Source organism: Poeciliopsis prolifica, unplaced genomic scaffold (assembly GCF_027474105.1).
Source record: "Poeciliopsis prolifica strain line A6 unplaced genomic scaffold, Auburn_PproV2 SCAFFOLD112, whole genome shotgun sequence".
Lineage (NCBI taxonomy): Eukaryota > Metazoa > Chordata > Actinopteri > Cyprinodontiformes > Poeciliidae > Poeciliopsis > Poeciliopsis prolifica.
The window spans coordinates 13595-33632 of record NW_026562487.1 but is presented as its reverse complement, the minus strand read 5'-3'; the positions used below and the strand labels follow the sequence as shown (position 1 = coordinate 33632).

At 39.3% G+C, this 20038-nt stretch overlaps 1 protein-coding gene across 1 annotated transcript in view; it reads left to right on the top strand.

The window, feature by feature from the left end:
* LOC129354566 (NACHT, LRR and PYD domains-containing protein 3-like) overlaps nt 1-14815 on the top strand; it is a 32366-nt gene extending 17551 nt beyond the window's left edge. The window contains exons 7-10 of the mRNA XM_055024029.1: nt 6534-6707; nt 7007-7180; nt 13800-13840; nt 14742-14815. Of these exons, the coding sequence (XP_054880004.1) occupies nt 6534-6707; nt 7007-7180; nt 13800-13840; nt 14742-14815 (463 nt within the window). The remainder of the gene's footprint in view (nt 1-6533; nt 6708-7006; nt 7181-13799; nt 13841-14741) is intronic.
* Nucleotides 14816-20038: the final 5223 nt, after the last annotated feature.

Genomic DNA, 20038 nt, shown 5'->3' with positions numbered 1-20038 from the left:
AAGTTTGCTTTGTTTACTTGAACTTTGTCTTCAGGAACCTTCCTGTTTGTTTCTGCTCTCTAATGTTTGGAGAACAGGTTCACTGATTATTTCAGCTCAAAGTTTCATCTATCTGCTGTTTGAAGGTCAGTATTATATTACTGATGATCTGGAATCAAAAAACATGATGAAAGTATGATGTTTCTTTGATTTCTTCTCTGAAAAAGCTGCTTAATGTTTTTATTTCCTGTAATCAAACTCTGGTCTATATAGTTGTTTCTGACTCCCATCAAGATCAGACACAACAATAACTTGTTGCTTCTTTTCAAAGAAAAATTTTTATTATCTTTGATGCAGAATATAATCCAATCAGTACCAATGATTAATTATTTTTTAATTATTTGTAGTAATTAAAAATTAACTAACTAAATACTTCCTGTTGTTCAGGTTGAATCAGTGAATGTAAATGTTGCTCCATGTCTCCATCTAGTGGACTGATAGTAGAAGTGCAGCAGCTGATGGCAGCTTCCTCTGCCTCTCTGCTGTCTGACTGCATTCACCTGACACTGATATGAAGCAGAGAAGAAGAGCCAATCAGAGGAGGAGCAGCTGATTTTTCCAGCACTAATGATGTAAAGGATGATCAGAGTTGATGTGCAGATGAATGATGTGTGTTTCCTCTGCAGGTGAAGCTAGAAAGTGTGTGTGAGCTGATGTGAATTCAGCAGCATGGATCAGGGTGAGTACAGAGAGGAGGGAGTCCCTCCCTCTAAAACCACTCTGTGTGGGGAAGATGAGAGCCAGAGCAAAGGTCAGAGGTGAGGTCACCATCTCTAACTGTCCACAGCCCTTTTCACACAGCGTTCACTATATCAGGCCAGAACAGACGTGGTGATGAAGCTGCTGCTGCTCCTCTTTGCTGATTAAGGTTTAATCATCATGTTTCTGTCAGGATCCATCAGAGACTCAAACCAGAACCAGAACCCAGCTGTGTGTCCTTTAAGAGTGACTGGTCAAAGGATGAAGGCTTTGACTTTAAATCTCCTGGATCTCCATCATCAGAGAGGTGAGATGTTTCTAACTGCTGTAACTTCTGTTTATATCTGTTATTGTGAGCATAAGTTGATACCAAGTTCTTTTGGGTTCTGTTATTATGGTAATTATTTCAGGTTATTTTCTTTTCATATGTATTACATTATGTTAACATGTTTCAATAAGTTATGTGTTTCTTATTGGAAGATGTTGTCACGCCCCACCGGTAGGCAACGACAAAGATTGGGAGACAGATGAGCGAGAATATGAAGAACAATCATTTAATCTGTTCCAAACATGATTCAGAAAACTACACAGCCAGTCAGAGAGAAGCGTGGACCGATGCTGCTCGCTCCGGTCTGGTCCGGAGGCCAATCAAGCAGGCTGGTAACTGACTGAGTGTCAGTATTTAGCAGCCTCCATGTGCGTTCAATTAGCAGCTAATCCTCTGCTTCCTGAAAAGAACAAAAGAGTAAACAAACTGTAGACTGGAGACATCTGCTGGACAGGAGGGGATCGTCACAATGTTAACGGTGGAACTTCATTGTGTCCAATGAAGTTCACCTGCATCAGACTTGATGAAGCTGAAAGACCTTGATTAAATAAAATATTTAATGAAATAACATAAAAGTACAAAACAGGTGCATTTAGATCAACAGTTTTACCCAGAGCTTCTCCACATCCATCTAGTTAACAGAAGTCTGAAGAACTGATTAGATTTTTCACTGAGATCAATTTAACCATCTATCATGATGTGATGTTGCCCCTACTGGCTAGTTATTGACACTGTAAGTAAGTTGATAAATGACAGGGAAAAAATTAACCGTAAGTTGGATTCAACAAAAATTTATCATATGTTCTCTAAAATATAAAGCACGGAAAAACATCCTCAATCAAGACAGACAAACGATTATGTTGATATCATATTTAAAGCAGAAATGTTTAAACAGCATTTTATTCTATTTTGCACCATGTCAATTTTTTCAATTGAAACAGACTCATTCAATTCATCCAATTTTGCTATTAACACACAAACACAAAGGAAGAAGTGAATTTCATGGGTAGCTTTATATTTGGATTATTCTCTAAATCTGACAACAGACAGATTAATGCTGAAAAAGAAAGTTTCCATAAATTAATTTTATGATTCCAGTTTAATCTCTGAGGTCCAAACATCATGCAACATGACTGATTGTGAACTATTACAATAAATAATACCTAAAGTAGATCTGATTCAGAAGCAGATGTTCTCTAACGGACCATCTGGTTCTGATTGAAGCTCCATCAGATCCTCCTTGGATGGTCAGAGTGGAAATGATTCCTGGTTCTGCTCCATGTCAGAACTCAACACTAAATCACCAAACTTCTCTCAGTCATTTCAAACCAACATGTTGGTCTCAGAAACAAATCTTTCTGCTCTTTAAAGAAGGCTGGACATTATTCAGGAGGATCAATGATCAGGAACATGTTGGAGGATTGGACCGGTTCTGATAGGAATCATTTAGAACATCAGGTTGATGATCTGTCTGGTTCTGTTGTCTCACAGCCCTTTATTTTACAATGAACCACATTAAAAATATATTCAAAGCAAAACTTCAAGGAAAGATTTTGAGTTTATTTTTTCGGCAGAATCCATCAGAGTTTTACACAAGAAGAAGAATCAGAAACCAGCAGCGATGAGTCAATGGATCGTCCTTTATCTGACTTTAAATCTGCTGGATCTCCATCATCAGAGAGGTGAGCTGTATCTAATTGCTGTAACTCTGGAAACTGAACCAGTAAGAACTCAGATGTTTCCAGTTATATTTCCAGAGGTTTGATCCATTATCTACAGAAATCAGCTGCTCTGTTCTCATGAAAACACCTTCATATCTTTATCTCTGGATGTTGATGATGATGTTCTGTTGCTTCCTGGCTCCATGTCAGACTAACAGTGGATCACATTTCCACTGGGAAATACCTGGTAAAGCCATTCTGGTCCATCAGGACTTGGATCCTCTGTGCATTGTGAGAGCAGTTCAGCAGGGAAGGAAAGCTTCATGATGTGGTTGGTGAGATCTGCTGGAACTCAACCAAACTGAGCTGATGTGGACCATCAGAGGTTCTGCTGGTTCTTAATGGGATCAGCAGGAACATTAAATCTTTACAACTACTTAGATCACCTGGTTCACTGCTCACATGCAGATATCCTTTTATGGACGTTTACCTTCTGATTGTCACTGTGTGGACAGATACAATGTGAGCTCACTGGCTTCAAGGGATCTACAGGATCCATTTTAAAATCCTCTATAACATCCAGTAGAGGATCCCACATGGACACACCCACATATTTCAGACCTCCTCCATGTCCACATCACCTCAGATCTAGTCATCAGAACCTGATGGATGTCCCACACTGTCCTGAAGACCTGTGTGGACAGAGCCTTCACTTCCACTGTCCCCAAGCTCTGGGAAACTGTCTCCACCAGCATCAGATCTGCTGACAGTTTGGACTGTTTGAAGCCCACGTTCACCAACAACTTTTAATAAGTCTACTGTGTGATTTCGGTGTTTCTGGTCTAAATCCTTGTTGTTCATCTTCCTCTTTCTTTCTACTTTGGATTGTGTTCTTTTCGGCTTTGAAGGCTTTTATTATGAAACTCTTGTCGATTTCATCTGTGAATACTGTTGGATGATTATTTCCTGACTTCCTAATTGTTCCTGGTTCCTCCACAGAGTGGACCAGCAGAGCTCAGAGGTTCCCAGTGGTCCATCTGTCCAGCAGCATCAAACACAGCTGGACTCCATATTTATGGTCTGTATATGAACAACAATTACTTCTCCATGATGCACTTTGTAGAATAGAGGACTGTCAGTCTGTCCAACATACATCTGTTTTTTGGCTCCATGTATTCAGCCTGATGTTTTGTTCATCTATTATTCTGTTCCAGCTGCTGGAGGACAACATTGTCAATTTTGTAAAAAATGAACTGAAGAAGATCCAGAAGATTCTGAGTCCAGATGACCAACAATACTCAGAGTGGAAGAGAGAAGATGAAGAGCAGACAACAAGCAACAGAGAGGCACTGATGAAAATCACACTGAACTTCCTGAGAAGTATGAAACATGAGGAGCTGGCTGACCGTCTGCAGAGCAGTAAGAAGATTTCTATAAAAATTTAACCTGATCAATAAATCAGACATTTACTTATGTATGAAGAGATGGAATCAAATTTCTTCAAACTTCTTCAGAATATGATTTTTATTTGTTTCTTATTTTTCGTTTTATGTTTATTTAGAACATTTTGCTGCATCTTGTCAACATCAACATAAATCTGGTCTGAAGAAGAAGTTCCAGTCTGTGTTTGAGGGGATTGCTAAAGCAGGAAGTCCAACCCTTCTGAACCAGATCTACACAAAGCTCTACATCACAGAGGGAGGGACTGGAGAGGTCAATGATGAACATGAGGTCAGACACATTGAAACAGCATCCAGGAAACCACACAGACCAGAAACAACAATCAGACAAGAAGACATCTTTAAAGTCCCACCTGGAAGAGATCAACCAATCAGAACAGTGATGACAAAGGGAGTGGCTGGCATTGGGAAAACAGTCCTAACACAGAAGTTCACTCTGGACTGGGCTGAAGACAAAGCCCACCAGAACATCCAGTTCATATTTCCATTCACCTTCAGAGAGCTGAATGTGCTGAAAGAGAAAAAGTTCAGCTTGGTGGAACTTGTTCATCATTTCTTTACTGAAACCAAAGAAATCTGCAGCTTTGAACACTTCCAGGTTCTGTTCATCTTTGATGGCTTGGATGAGAGTCGACTTCCACTGGACTTCCACAACAAGGAGATCCTGACTGATGCTACAGAGTCCACCTCGGTGGATGTTCTGCTGACAAACCTCATCAGGGGGAAACTGCTTCCCTCTGCTCTCCTCTGGATAACCACACGACCTGCAGCAGCCAATCAGATCCCTCCTCAGTGTGTTGGCATGGTGACAGAGGTCAGAGGGTTCAATGACCCTCAGAAGGAGGAGTACTTCAGGAAGAGATTCAGAGATGAGGAGCAGGCCAGCAGGATCATCTCCCACATGAAGACATCACGAAGCCTCCACATCATGTGCCACATCCCAGTCTTCTGCTGGATCACTGCTACAGTTCTGGAGGATGTGTTGGAGACCAGAGAGGGAGGAGAGCTGCCCAGAACCCTGACTGAGATGTACATCCACTTCCTGGTGGTTCAGACCAAAGTGAAGAAGGTCAAGTATGATGGAGGAGCTGAAACAGATCCACACTGGAGTCCAGAGAGCAGGAAGATGATTGAGTCTCTGGGAAAACTGGCTTTTGATCAGCTGCAGAAAGGAAACCTGATCTTCTATGAATCAGACCTGACAGAGTGTGGCATCGATATCAGAGCAGCCTCAGTATACTCAGGAGTGTTCACACAGATCTTTAAAGAGGAGAGAGGTCTGTACCAGGACAAGGTGTTCTGCTTCGTCCATCTGAGTGTTCAGGAGTTTCTGGCTGCACTTCATGTTCATCTGACCTTCATCAACTCTGGTGTCAACCTGATGAAAGAAACATCAACATCTAAGAAATCTTCACTATTTAATAAACGTAAAATAATTTCTCTCCATCAGAGAGCTGTTGTCCAGGCCTTACAGAGTCCAAATGGACACCTGGACTTGTTCCTCCGTTTCCTCCTGGGACTTTCACTGCAGAACAATCAGAGACTCCTAAAAGGTCTGCTGACAAAGACAGGAAGTAGCTCACAGACCAATCAGGAAACAGTTCAGTACATCAAGGAGCAGATCAGTGAGAATGTGTCTGCAGAGAAAAGCATCAATCTGTTCCACTGTCTGAATGAACTGAATGATCGTTCTCTAGTGGATGAGATCCAACGGTCTCTGAGTTCAGGAAGTCTCTCCACAGATAAACTGTCTCCTGCTCAGTGGTCGGCTCTGGGTTTCATCTTAGTGTCATCAGGAAAAGATCTGGATGTGTTTGACCTTAAGAAATATTCTGCTTCAGAGGAGGTTCTTCTGAGGCTGCTGCCAGTGGTTAAAGCCTCCAACAAAGCTCTGTAAGGACACACATTGTTAATGCAGTTATCTTTGATAGAAATATACTAATGATGAGGTAAATATATATGTTAATTTTTCAGCTTATATATTGTTGCATTGTCTCCTCAAAGTTTCTCACTGGGGGTGATGTGTGAAGGAGACACAGACTCCCTTCAGCAGCTGACATAGTGATACATATTAAAGCAGCAAAACTCATCCTCTTTATGTTAAAATTTAAATTGTATTAATTTTGTTAATTGTGGAATTTTATCATTCTCTTTCCAAACTTCTTTTTTCCTGTAGTTATAAACTTTAAGGATGAAGGACTAACTGTAAAATGAACCATTTCGCAACAAAAGGCTTCATAAACATGTGTAAAATAAGATTGATCCTTCTCTGTCCAAGAAAAACCTTGAAAAATATAAATTTTTGTAGAATTGTATAATAACATATTTTCCTCCCTGTCTCCTCAGACTGAGTGGCTGTTACCTCTCAGAGAGAAGCTGTGAAGCTCTGTCCTCAGTTCTCAGCTCCCAGTCCTCCAGTCTCAGAGAACTGGACCTGAGTAACAACAACCTGCAGGATTCAGGAGTGAAGCTTCTCTCTGCTGGACTGAAGAGTCCAAACTGCAACCTGGAAACTCTCAGGTAACTCTGGGCCATCCATCCATCCATCCATCCATCCATCCATCCATCCATCCATCCATCCATCCATCCATCCATCCACCCATCCACCCACCCATCCATCCATCCATCCATCCATCCATCCATCCATCCATCCATCCATCCATCCATCCATCCATCCATCCATCCATCATCCATCCATCCATCCATCCATCCATCCATCCATCCATCCATCCATCCATCCATCCATCCATCAGTTCATACCTTGGTTTCTACCTCAATGTTGTCATTTTCTCATCATGTGATGAATTGTGTGTCTGCAGCTTATCAGGCTGTTTGGTCTCAGAGGAAGGCTGTGCTTCTCTGGCCTCAGCTCTGACCTCCAACCCCTCCCATCTGAAAGAGTTGGACCTGAGCTACAATCATCCAGGAGACTCAGGAGTGAAGCTGCTGTCGGCTGGACTGAAGGATCCACACTGGAGACTGGAAGCTCTCAGGTATGGAGGAACCTGCTGCAGGAGCAGAGAAGGTCTGATAGAGGAGGAAGAGGGAGAAATGTCTTTAGTCAGTCTGCTGGGAAACATTTAGTTTGAAGCTGGTATACAGTCATATCATTTATAAATGAATGGATAACATTTTTAACCCCATTTTATCTCTTATGACAGTTTAATAACTAAATTTTTCTCTTGTAATTTTGGTTGTGTAACTTTTCAAACAGCAGCTCATTTAAACTATAAGAATCTTCCACATGGTTCTGAATGAACCTGGGAAACCAACCCATCTACTGGAACCACAATAACATGGTATTCAGAGCAGCAGGGGGCCAAATATAGCTCCATGTGGATCCAAGAGGTTGGAGAGAGAAAATCAGTTGAAACTGTTTCCTATCAGAGTTCAGTTTGTCTCTCTGTCTTCACAAACCAGGAGCATCATGGGCTGGGCGGGGCTTCCACTGATGGATCTACTGAGGAAATACAAGAAGCTGATTGGCTGATTTAAAAATAAGTTAAAAATATGCAGATTAATGATATCATATAAAAGATATGATATGTAATTGTAGAGACACAGCTGGGAAACAATTTGGACTTTAAAAGTATATTTCATGGAGATCTAGACCAATCAGCCCAAATGAGGAAAGATCAGAAAATGGTCAGATGGATGTGGAAAAGTTCTCAAAAAGTGTAACAAAGATTCACAACTTTCAGGACTTAATGAAACCAAAAATACACAAAAACATGAAGCAAACTGTTTGAGGCAGAGTTTAGCAGTTTTATTTGTATGGTAGTTTGTCCTCAACTAGGTGGCGCTAGAGTCAGGAGGAGCAGCCTGGAGAAAAGGCTGTTCCTCCCTGATCTGTTTCCAAGCAGTCAGAGTGTAGAAGTTGAGAGCTGGAGAAGTTTCCTCCTGTTGCTGCAGCAGCAGAGATGTTCTGCTTCATGGACTAAATCAGGTTGGAAAGAGGAGAGATCTTTACTGAGCTGCTGGATAAAAGCTGCTGAAACATTTAAACTCTTTCTGGAAACTAATGAGACAGAAAAACAATGGATGTTTTTACCATCCAGACCTTTGGAACCAGTTCAGCTCAATAATTCAGTTGTATCTGTGGAAGATGAACAGATTTGATGTGAAATGATGAAATTCTTCATTTCTATCTGATGTTCCAGCAGATCTGTAGAAAATGGAGCTGCAGCTCTCAGACATTTCATGTTTTCTATCAATGAATCCACTGATTAAAGCAGGAATCTCATCTCCATGTTCTCCTCCAGAGGTTCCCAAGGTTTGTTCCTGGAAGCTGCTGCTGGTTCCTCCAATCCAGGATCCGCCCCCTTTAGAGGAAATCTGTCCATATATGGCGCTAAGAGTCTCCTTGATGCTGCAAAGCTTTGTTCAGGGATGAGATGTCAGGATGTTGGTGTCAGTCTGTTCCAGGCTTTAGTTGTTCTCCTCATGAGGAGCTGAAGTCTCTGACAGGAACGTGGAGCTGAACAGGAGAAGAACTTGAAGCTTCTTCTTGGCCTCTGATTGCAACAGCAGGACAATCCAACATTTTAGTCTGACTTCATCTGGAAATATTTCTTTGACCCTCAATCAGTGTGAAGGCAGGCCAGCTCCTCATCAGAGCTGAGATCTTCTCTGTCCTCCATGCTGGAAATGTAGAAGTCCAGCAGCTCCTGATTAGTGACATCAGAGCATGACATCATCAGTAGAGTGATGATGTCATTTCCTTCTCAGAGCAGCTTGGAAATCTGAGAGGAAAGATGCAAACAAAGACTCTCTGGACTGTTGGATCTGCTGGTTCTGGTTCCAGATGCTCCTTGGACACTTTCACAAGCCATTACTGCAGCTGCTGGATTCAGGATGCTGCTTCTTCTTCTTGGGCTCATTGTAAATGTGTGCAGCGCCACCTGGTGGTGCTGGTTGGTAGAGGAAGTGCTGAAAGGTTGGAGGTGTTTGTCAGAGGTGTGTGATGATGGAAGCCTCTCCCTGGTTTGTGAGTCTGAGCTCAGAGATCAAATCTTTGATTCTTGTTGAATCTTTGTTGAATGTGATGCAGCTTCTCCTTTTGAATGTTTGTATTTCTGGATATTACAGTGAGGCCACAGCAGGTTTTCAGCAGCAGGGCTGTTTAGTGTTTCATTCCTTCATCTGTGTGTGGGAGTGTGGATGGATCAGGTATCCAGGTGTTGATCAGAGTTTAGATTGATTGTATTTTAATGCTGATTATTAAATCAGGTGGAGCTTCCAGAAATGTTTCCTTAGTTTCCTGATGTCCTTTTAGGCTTCAGTGAGTTTCTTCAGGTTGTTACTGAGGGATTTCCTTTCTCCTCTCTGTTGGAGCTTTTCCTGTGTTTGGAGAAATGAGTTGTGCTGCAGCAGCACCAACTGTCCTTCCTACATCCACTGCAGTTTGCAATCCAGATGTTGGACTGTTCCTGTCTCAGTGGAGGACAAAAACTACACTTGGCTGCAGCATGCGGAAAGGGCGGGGACGGACCATTGTCAGTCTCAGACCTTATATGGAAATGGGACTATTGCATTCCAGAAATGAAGGGGGCGCTAGTGACACCATTTCCTGTATCAGCAGTGTTTCAATATTATAATAATAATAACGCATTTTATTTGACAACGCCTTTAAAAACACCCAATAACACTTTTAACATTTAAAATTAATTACATATTAACTACAAATTAAACAGTAAGGAAATGACATACCACGTGTTACGTCACATGGTATGTCTGTCACATGGTATGTCTGTCACATGGTATGTCCATTTTTATATTTTTAAATCTTTATTAAATCTTTGTTTTGGATGTTAAAATTATATTAGTAACAAACAATCTAAAATAAGCAATAATAAGGAATCATTATGGAGATGTATTTATCTATCCTTACACCCTAACTTTCCCAAACAAAAGTCATAAAACATAAATTAACATTTTAGAGACAAATGTACACTATATTAAAAACACATTTATCAATCCATCAATTATTTTACTCTCAGGTTATCCGTGCAGTGGGTGATGAGAGCTGCTGCAGGGACCCTGGACAGATCGCCAGTCCATTGCAGAAAACAGATATAAAGAAATACTTGCTGGTGCTGAAATTCAAACAATAGATTTTGATGTTGTGAATGGTACTCTTAAAATAAATAAGTTAAAATCTAAAATATAATATCCTTTGCCTTATTTAATAAGGACTAGATGGAAAAGAGGCCGATAGTCAAAATTGTTGACTAACGGTAAAACGTTTAGTCAATTTTGGCCAACTTGGTCTGTCCATTCACAGAACACTTTTGTTCTGTTTATTTGCCAAATATTTTTCTTATTCACATTGTGAACATAATTTACAAACAAATTAAATGACTTTTGAACTTCTAACAAGCTCCACTGTTATCATTGTTTACCCTAATGTCTTAACCAGTAAACTGATTGGTGTCCCACTATTCTGTTTAGAAATTCAAAATCAATTCTACCAATTGCAATTGATTCATAAACTGAGCCCCAAAGACCTTAAATATGCCATTGTTGCAAAACCCAAAGTGATTCATTTAAAAATTTAAATGTAGCTTCAACCTGGAAAGACTCACAGAAAGTAGGTTTTAGAAAGTTCATTTGAGAAGAAATGATCTGCGGACCCCGGCAGTAGACACTGAGCTGGTAACAGCCAGAGAGAATGATTCGCTGTTGGGTTTCTTTTCCTCTATGAAAACCTTTTTGAATAAATTCACTGGATACATAAATTAAATCTGTGTGAATTGTAACCGTCTTCATCTCTGATCACGGCGCCGGTCTCATCTCCTCCGTCCTTCACAAACTCCGGCTTGATGTGCAACTGCTCCTCACCTGAGCCTCCATCACCTCCACCTTCACTCCACCTTCACTCAGCTCACCTTTAATCTTATGTTTGTATTATGACTTTGTAACTACACAATGTTTCTGTATGTGCTTGCTTTATTATAAAACAACAGTTGATTCTGACTGTTAAAACACAAACAACTTAGCCGTATGTCAGGTTTGTAAAGAAAATTTGTATTAATTCCAGTCATTGTTTAAAAAGTATAGGAAACATTGCATTTACACATATAAAATATTGCAAGTTATTAACTTAGCATGTATTTCAAATTTTTAAAACAAGGTGATCCAATTGCTAAACAACACTGTTACAATATATTTACAACTACTTTATTGGATCTACTCTCTCCAAAATGCAGCCACAATGTAACACAATTTCTGTACAAACTAAATAATGTAAATCAACTGAGCTACAACAAAAGGAACATTCAAAAATGTACATAATATTGAAATAACACATTATGAAAACAAATGACTGAACAAGTCAAAAGGCAAATGTGCTTCAGCATAGTTGATTTAAAATGACATTTCACAAAAAAACACAAAGTGTGACAACTGAAATGTGTGAAAGACTATAGAAAACAACTAATATTGTCCTAGCATTCAGTACTGGCATTCAGGGCAGTGTCCAGATGTGTCATCAGGGTAGTAACGAGGGAACTCTCCTCATCTTCCATGTCCAGTGAAGCCCACACAGTCTTTATGTTGCCGGTTGCAGGAAGAACATCTTACAACCGCAAAAGGAATCCTGTTTTCTGCCTTGAATGTATTCTGAAAATGTCACCCAGCTGATCTCACCTGTTGATGAAAAACTGATTTTATGTAGTTGAAATCTAATTTCACATGTTTTAGGTGAAAAAAGTCAAAGGTCTTTACCATCTAGCCAAGCAAAGTGAGTCTTCTTCCTGAAAACTGGGTCAGACACAATGGCTTCTAAGCACTTGCAGGTCAATGCCAAGGTGAGGGAAGATGTGCCTCCCTGTGCCAGAATCACCTCCTGGAGAACAGCTTCCAGTGCAATCAAAGGCATCTGAAAATAATAATAATAAAAAAAACATGTGCAATGCAAGACTCATACTGGAAGAATGGCTATGACATGATTATGAATGAATCTTAAAAAAAGAAATGAATAAAATTAAAAATAAAAACATCTATATACATTGCAGATATGTTTAAACAAGATGTGATTCATTCTCACTCAGAACAGAGCGAAGACTCAGCCTAATAGCTACTAAGATAAAAGAAAAAGGTTATTACACCAGGAAATATACAAATGATTGGAAGAACAAAAGGCATGTTTGAATTAATCACTGTAGATTCTTTAACGTTGTTGTAACTGTTTTGTAGGATTTAACAATTAATGGCTTCCAGAAAACAAATATATGTTCTGCACAAAATGAACAGCCAAAGATTAACTAATCAGATTTACTCAATTACTCTGTAACTTTGATTAAAAAAAAAAATAATTAGGACCATTTTTCCAAATGTTATACTCTTGAGTTAATGTTGTTGATATGCAACATAATGCGAGAAACTTAACTGAATGAAGATCACATTTTAATCCATAAAAGAATTAAAACACGATACACTGATAAATGTTGTTTATGTTAGGTTTCTTCTAACCTTAATTTGTTGTCTTGTATTAAAATACCTAACAGTGCACATAAACTTCATTTTTATTAATGTCTGCTGAAATAAATGGGTAATATTACATTGCACATTATAATCAGTAAAACAGTACTTAATAATAGCCATTTCACAAAATACTTTGTCACTTTTAAATGTGTAGTTTGCTGCACAGTTACTAAAAATACATTGAAGTAGTGCTGCTCGTCATTACAGTATCATCTCTGGGTTCCACTTATGATGGCAGCTGTTAGCTTATAAAAAAAGATGTTAGTTTATAAAACATATTAAACTTTCAAGAAATTTAACATTGGTGTACAAAAACATATTTAAAAAAATATTAACCTTTAAAAATGAAATAAAAACCCTAGAAAACTGATAAGAATGTAAAAAAAAACATTCATAAGTGTAGTTTTACATACTGTTATGTTGAGCCATAGCAGTTGTTGCCATGTGGTTCTGTACCTTTAAGACCTCCGCACTGTATGAGCAAAGGGGACAGCGGTATTTGTCTTCAGACAGTACGGGAAGAATTTTCTGTCCGATCCCAATGTTGCAAATTGATAAGTGCATCTGTATAACGAAAAAAAAATTGGGGCATAAAATACATTTCTCAAGTATACATTTTTCTACTTTTCGATTTTTATCTAATGATGCCCTGCACGGAAATAATTAGCTATGCTACATGCTAAAATTTGCCTTCTCCTGTACGAACTACGAATTTCACTCGTTTGCAGCTGTCAATTATATTTTCAACCTAATCTAGAAAAAGCGCTTTGATGTACTATGTGAAAAAAGTTTTAATAAGGTAGAAAATACCTTTTGCTGACTTTGTGCTTGTTCCATTATGAATAGCGTTCCGAACGTCAATGGCGAAACCTCTTAAACTTCTTCCAATCGACCTCTTCACCCCGCTTCTTTAAGGTATTCGTGATTGTGAAAATAGCGCCCCCTTCATTTCCGGAATGCAATAGTCCCATTTCCATATAAGGTCTGAGACTGACAGTGATCCGTCCCCGCCCCTTTCTGCATGCTGCAGCCAAGACCCTCTCGAGGACAATGTGTGACTGAGAGACATGTAATGTCCATGTTTGCTGCTGAAAGAGACTGATGGTCTGACCCCCCTCCTCCTTTCAGGGTGGAGCCTGCTGGAGGCCGATTCTTGACTCCAGGTCTGAGGAAATGTAAGTGTGTTTTTCATCTGATTCATGACAACAAAGCAGCTCACATTCAACCATCTTCAAACTGTCACATCACTCATTCAGGAGTCAAAGTGTCAATAAATGATCAATAACTGCAGCTGGATTGTGTTTGTTCTCCATCAGATTCCTGTCAACTCACCATTGACACAAACACAGTGAGCAGAGACCTCAAACTGTCTGAAGACAACAGGAAGGTGACATGGATGAAGGAGCTTCAGTCATATCCTGATCATCCAGACAGATTTGATAACTGGCCTCAGCTGCTGTGTAGAACTGGTCTGACTGGTCGCTGTTACTGGGAGGTTGAGTGGACAGGAAGAGTTTATATATCAGTGAGTTACAGAAGAATCAAGAGGAAAGGAATCAGTGGAGACTGTTGGTTTGGATTGAATGATCATTCCTGGAGTCTGATCTGCTCTGATCGTCATGGTTACTCTGTCTGTCACAATGACATAAAAACTCGTCTCTCCTCCTCCTCTGTCTCTCACAGAGTAGCAGTGTATGTGGACTGTCCTGCTGGCATTCTGTCCTTCTACAGAGTCTCCTCTGACTCACTGATCCTCCTCCACACCTTCAACACCACATTCACTGAACCTCTGATTCCTGGATTCTGGTTCTGGTCCAGTTCTAGTTCCTCTTCAGTGTTTCTGAGCTGATTTGAGTCTAAAGTTTTTCCTCCTGTCAGAGAAAGTCTCTCACTGTTGAACAGATAGTTCAGTCTCTACAATCTATTTCTTGGTGAAACGATTCTGATTGAGTCCTTTTTCTTCTTCTAGTCCTTTTAAGATGGAAGATGGGATTATTCCAGGATTATTCCAGGATTATTCCAGGATAATTCCAGGATTCACATGTTTTTCAGTTTGTTTTCTTGTCATAGCTTCACTCTATCAAGAGATGCTGGTAGAGATGCTGGTGGTGAAGCAGCAGACAGAAAACCCAGGATACAGTTAAATGATGGTTTTAATAGTAAAATAGTCCAAGTGGAAACACAAAAACAGGCAGCATGGCTGAGCTGAAGCCAGGGCTCAACGCCTGTAGCAACTGTTCATCCTGGTGGACAGAAGAACAGGCTTGACAAAATGACGTGAAGAACGATGAGGACCCGATGAGGAACAAAGGACAACCGTGGGATTAAATACACAGATGGTAATCACAGAAACGAGAAACACCTGGGAACAATCAAGGGGAAACAGGACAACGCAGAGACTGGAAGCATCACAGAAAAATAAGGACCGCTCATTTTGAAGGCTGCCTACGTTCAATAACATGAAAAACTGCATGTTTTATATGAATTCAATTAGTATTTAATACTCTTTACACAAAGTGAAAGTACAAATGTAATGTGTTTTTTTCTAAATTCCTTCATTTTATGAAAAGATGGTTTGCTCTCTTTATACAGGAGAAAACTATTTTTAAGAGAGTTGCCACTGATCAATTAATCGTTATTGATTCTAAGACCAATCATCTTTAGATTAATTCAATCAATCTGTAAAAATATTAAATAAATTAGTGGTTTTCACTGGCTATACCCAGTAATTATTCATTAAATATAACACATTCTAAAAACACCAGTCTCTTAATGTTATTCCTTTAAAAATAAGTTTTGTTTCTAAAATGATCAAATTAAAATAAGTTACTTGTTGATTTTAAAAGGATATTTTGTAAAATTGTAAAAGTTTCAAATTTCACAATAAAATAATCTCATTAATCCTACATGATTAATTTTCCATTTTTATTCAACAATTAATCATTTCACCTCCAAAAACCTAATTTTTAGTTTATTCCTTGACAATTGTTTTATTGTTCCCCAATAATTAAATCAAATTTACTGACAAAGATCCATAAGTTAAAACCTGAATCTCTAACAGGGAACATTTAATGTCCATATCTGGTTTAAAAGGCTCAAAATTAGCAGCCATGTTTAAAAATGTTGGTCATCCTGAAACCCAAGTGGCTGATGGGAAACCTGAGGGGTTAGCATGCTAATCTTTATCCCTGTATCTACACTTTAATTACTTTTTCAGTGAAATGCTGAATTTAAATACTTCATCATGTATATTTACATAAGTCTACTCTGAGTCTAGTCAAAGTTTTTATAATGAATCAGTGATTTATGATATGTTCAGAGCCAATCCAAGCTAAAATTATTTAATTGTTCATAACATAAATATCATGTTTTATTATAATTTGGCAAACCAAGAGATTATTCATGTGTTTTATTTACTGTCACAAAGCTTGACCTCATGACCTCGTGTGTTTTCTCCTGTAGAGGAAGTGCTGCTGCTTCTGTTTTAGCTCAAACCTGAAACAATCGACCTCCTGATGAACACAAAGTTCTGCAGAGTGTGTGTGAACACACCACTGGGTGTGTGTGTGTTGACCGCTGCCTTCTTGTCTTGATCACATGCAAATCAGCTGTTATGAAATGTATTTCCTGCTCCATTTCAGAAACACTTTCCCACTCAGAAGTAATAAAATACACACATTTTGAAGCGATGTTCATTTATATTTGTCAAACTGGCAGATTAAGCAAAGATCAGAGTGTTCGGTTATTGATCTCTGTTAAAAAGGGAGAGGTTTCGGGTTTTCATAACTTTAGAGCAAAGATAAACTCTGAAGGACTTTCCAGGATGTGATTACATGATCCTTACAAAAACATTTTATTCTTAGACCAAAAATAAACAATTCCTCTTCATTTCAGGTGAATAACTGCAAGGTGAAAGTCCTGATGCACAAAGAGTGAGTCAAGATTCCAGGATTTTACTAATAAAACAGTTTTTTATCAAGCCAGACAATTTGGAGGATTTTCTTTCCAGGCTGAGAGAAGAAAAATGGATGAACATTCAGGTTGGAAACATCATCAAACTGGAGAGCAACCAGTTTGTTCCAGAACTTTCTGATCTCAGATCTGGAAACAAACTTTAACTGAGACGTTACTGAAGCTTGATGTTCAGTTGGTCCAAATCTAACTGTCCAATCAGCTGGATGACTTCTGCTGCCCCCTGGGACCAGTTTGAGTCCTTCTAGAAAGAGAACATTGAGATCCTCCTGGAAAAAATGGAGCTTTGGAAAGAAATCAGCAGGAAGTGAAAGAAAAATGGATCTTCATCACTTGTGAAGTGGAACAACATCAGAGTTGGATTCAGTGGAGTCACATGAAGAACAGAAAACTGAGGCTAGAATAATAAACATCATGCTAAATATCAGCTGCAGCTAATCTGTCAGAAGAAGCTTCAGGTTGAATCTAAAGGAGGCTGAAGATCTCAAAGTGGATGAGAGGAAACCTGATGAGCTCTACAGTCCACTAGATCCAGATCAGAACCCTGGAGAACATCTACGCTGGAAGCAGAACCACAAGCTAGAAAATATCCAGGTTTCTATCCAACCTGAACACAGGAAGTCCTTTCTTCTTCTGCTGCAGCTGAGAAGGTCCTGCTGCAGAACTGGAGCCACACAGTTCCTCCACAGCAGAACAGAGGAGGTTCTGGAGGAGACCAGGGTCCACATCTGGACTCAGAGTTCTCCTGAGCTTCAGCAGAGCTGCTGGCTTTGGTTCTGATCTGCCTCTGTTCTGGTGTCTGATCTCCAGAGAGGATCTGAACCGACCATCAGAACTCAGTGGAGGTGGTGGAGGATGAGGATGGGGCGCGGCGAGGAGGTGGAGGAAGAGCGCCGTGATCCATCTGTCTGCTGTGGAGACCTGAGGGAATCTGACAGAGAAACAGCAGCCTTGAAATTACAAAACACTATTATTTAATATTATTTACTATTATTTAATAGTGTTGTTGTAACACTATTGCTGTTATTACATTATCAATGACGATATGTTTCTCCAACATTGATGTTGAGGGTCAAGTGTTTGGTCAGAGACATCAGAAAGTGAGTTTGTGACAATGGCAGTCTCTCCTCTTCATGCTCGTTCTCAACATAAAGGTTGTAGATGTTCAGATCCATGGAGTTGGAAAAAAAACAACCGTCAGCTTGGATGCAACAGAAACAAAGCAAAGCTACAATGAAACATTCAAGCTTGCAGAATACTGAATCAAACCAATTAATTGGTGGAAATAAATTTGGTTAGACAAACATTTAAGCAGAACTCCTTTAAAACGTTCATTTCCAGGATTCCAACCACAGATGGATGTTGGAGGAATGTGTTGAATGGTCGGTCATCACACACGTCTTCTGGTTCTGACCACAAATAAAGACTTTCTGGGAGGAAATGAAACAGGAGACTGAGGACATTCTGAGGACAGATCTCCCCATGGAGCCTCTTCTGTTTCTGCTGGACATAAACACCAAGGATTTACTCACTAAACATCAATGTTACATATTGTTGCACCTTCTGCTGCTGGTAGCAAGAAAGACAATTAGACTAAACTGGATTAAACCCAGTTCACCAACTGTTGCTGAATGGAGAAAAACTGAAACATGACAACATGATGGAGCGTCTGACTGAACAACTAGAAATTAAAGGAGATTATGAAACATGTAATGTTGACAATAAATATTAAATTTGAAAATTAAATGTTGATTTTGTAAATACATTTTAAAGTTGGTAATTAAATCTTTATTTTGAAACAAATTATTTAGTTGTATGGATTCCTGCATACAAACTGTGAAGTGCTAAAGAAACTAACATATTTTTTTTTTACAATCAATCATCAGTATAGTCATGATCAAAAGTAAGTACAACTTAATTTTTATCATTACTTCCTCATGACAATGTTAAAAACCTTCCTCTGATTTTCCTAGATCTTCCACTTCCTGGTTCTGCAGCTCTGGAAGAATGAACTACCACCCCGTTTAACTGTGATGTCATACGTGATGCAACTTCCGACACATTTACTTTCAGTTTCAGTTCATTTTTCACGATGTGGCTCCAGTCTGGTTGTTTTGTCCCTGTTTGTTGTTAAGATGTTCTTGATCAAATTTTTTGGATTGCTTGAACAAACTGTAAGTTTGCTTTGTTTTCAAACTTGAACTTTTTCATTTTTATTTTATTCTTGTTTGGGCTCTCTGATGTTTGGAGAACAGGTTCATTTTTTCAGGTCAAAGATTCATCTGCTGTTTGAAGGTGAGTCTACATGATTATTAGATTACTAATGAACTGGAATCGAACAACATGATGAACAGCTGATGTTTCTTTGTTTCCTTCTCTGAACAAACTGATTCATGATTTCATTTTCTGGTATCAAACTGTTCACCATTGAAGTCTATCTTGTTGCTTCCTTATATTATGATTATAAAATATGAATGTTAAAATGTGTTCAATTCAGTCAGATTATTAAACAGTTAATCTTTGCTGCAGCAGATAATCCACCTGTATCTTTTATACTGAAAATATAAACAATAGTTGCTCTTCAAGTTGAATCAATGTGCGTGAGTCAATGTAAATGTTGCTCCATGTCTCCATCTAGTGGACTGATAGTAGAAGTGCAGCAGCTGATGGCAGCTTCCTCTGCCTCTCTGCTGTCTGACTTCATTCACTGACACTGATATGAAGCAGAGAAGAAGAGCCAATCAGAGGAGGAGCAGCTGATCTTTTTCCAGCACTAATGATGTAAAAGATGATCAGAGTTGATGTGCAGATGAATGATGTGTGTTCCTCTGCAGGTGAAGCTAGAAAGTGTGTGTGAGCTGATGTGGATTCAGCAGCATGGATCAGTGTGAGGACAGAGAGGAGGGAGTCCCTCCCTCTAAAACCACTCTGTGTGGGGAAGATGAGAGCCAGAGCAAAGGTCAGAGGTGAGGTCACCATCTCTAACTGTCCACAGCCCTTTTCACACAGCGTTCACTATATCAGGCCAGAACAGACGTGGTGATGAAGCTGCTGCTGCTCCTCTTTGCTGATTAAGTTTTAATCATCATGTTTCTGTCAGGATCCATCAGAGACTCAAACCAGAACCAGAACCAGAACCCAGCTGTGTGTCCTTTAAGAGCGACAGGTCAAAGGAAGTGATCATTCTCTTTAAATCTCCTGGCGCTTCACCATCAGAGAGGTGAGCTGTTTCTAACTGCTGTAACTCTGGAAACTGAACCAGTAAGAACTCAGATGGTTCCAGTTATATTTCCAGAGGTTTGATCCATTATCTACAGAAATCAGCTGCTCTGTTCTCATGAAAACACCTTCATATCTTTATCTCTGGATGTTGATGATGATGTTCTATTGCTTCC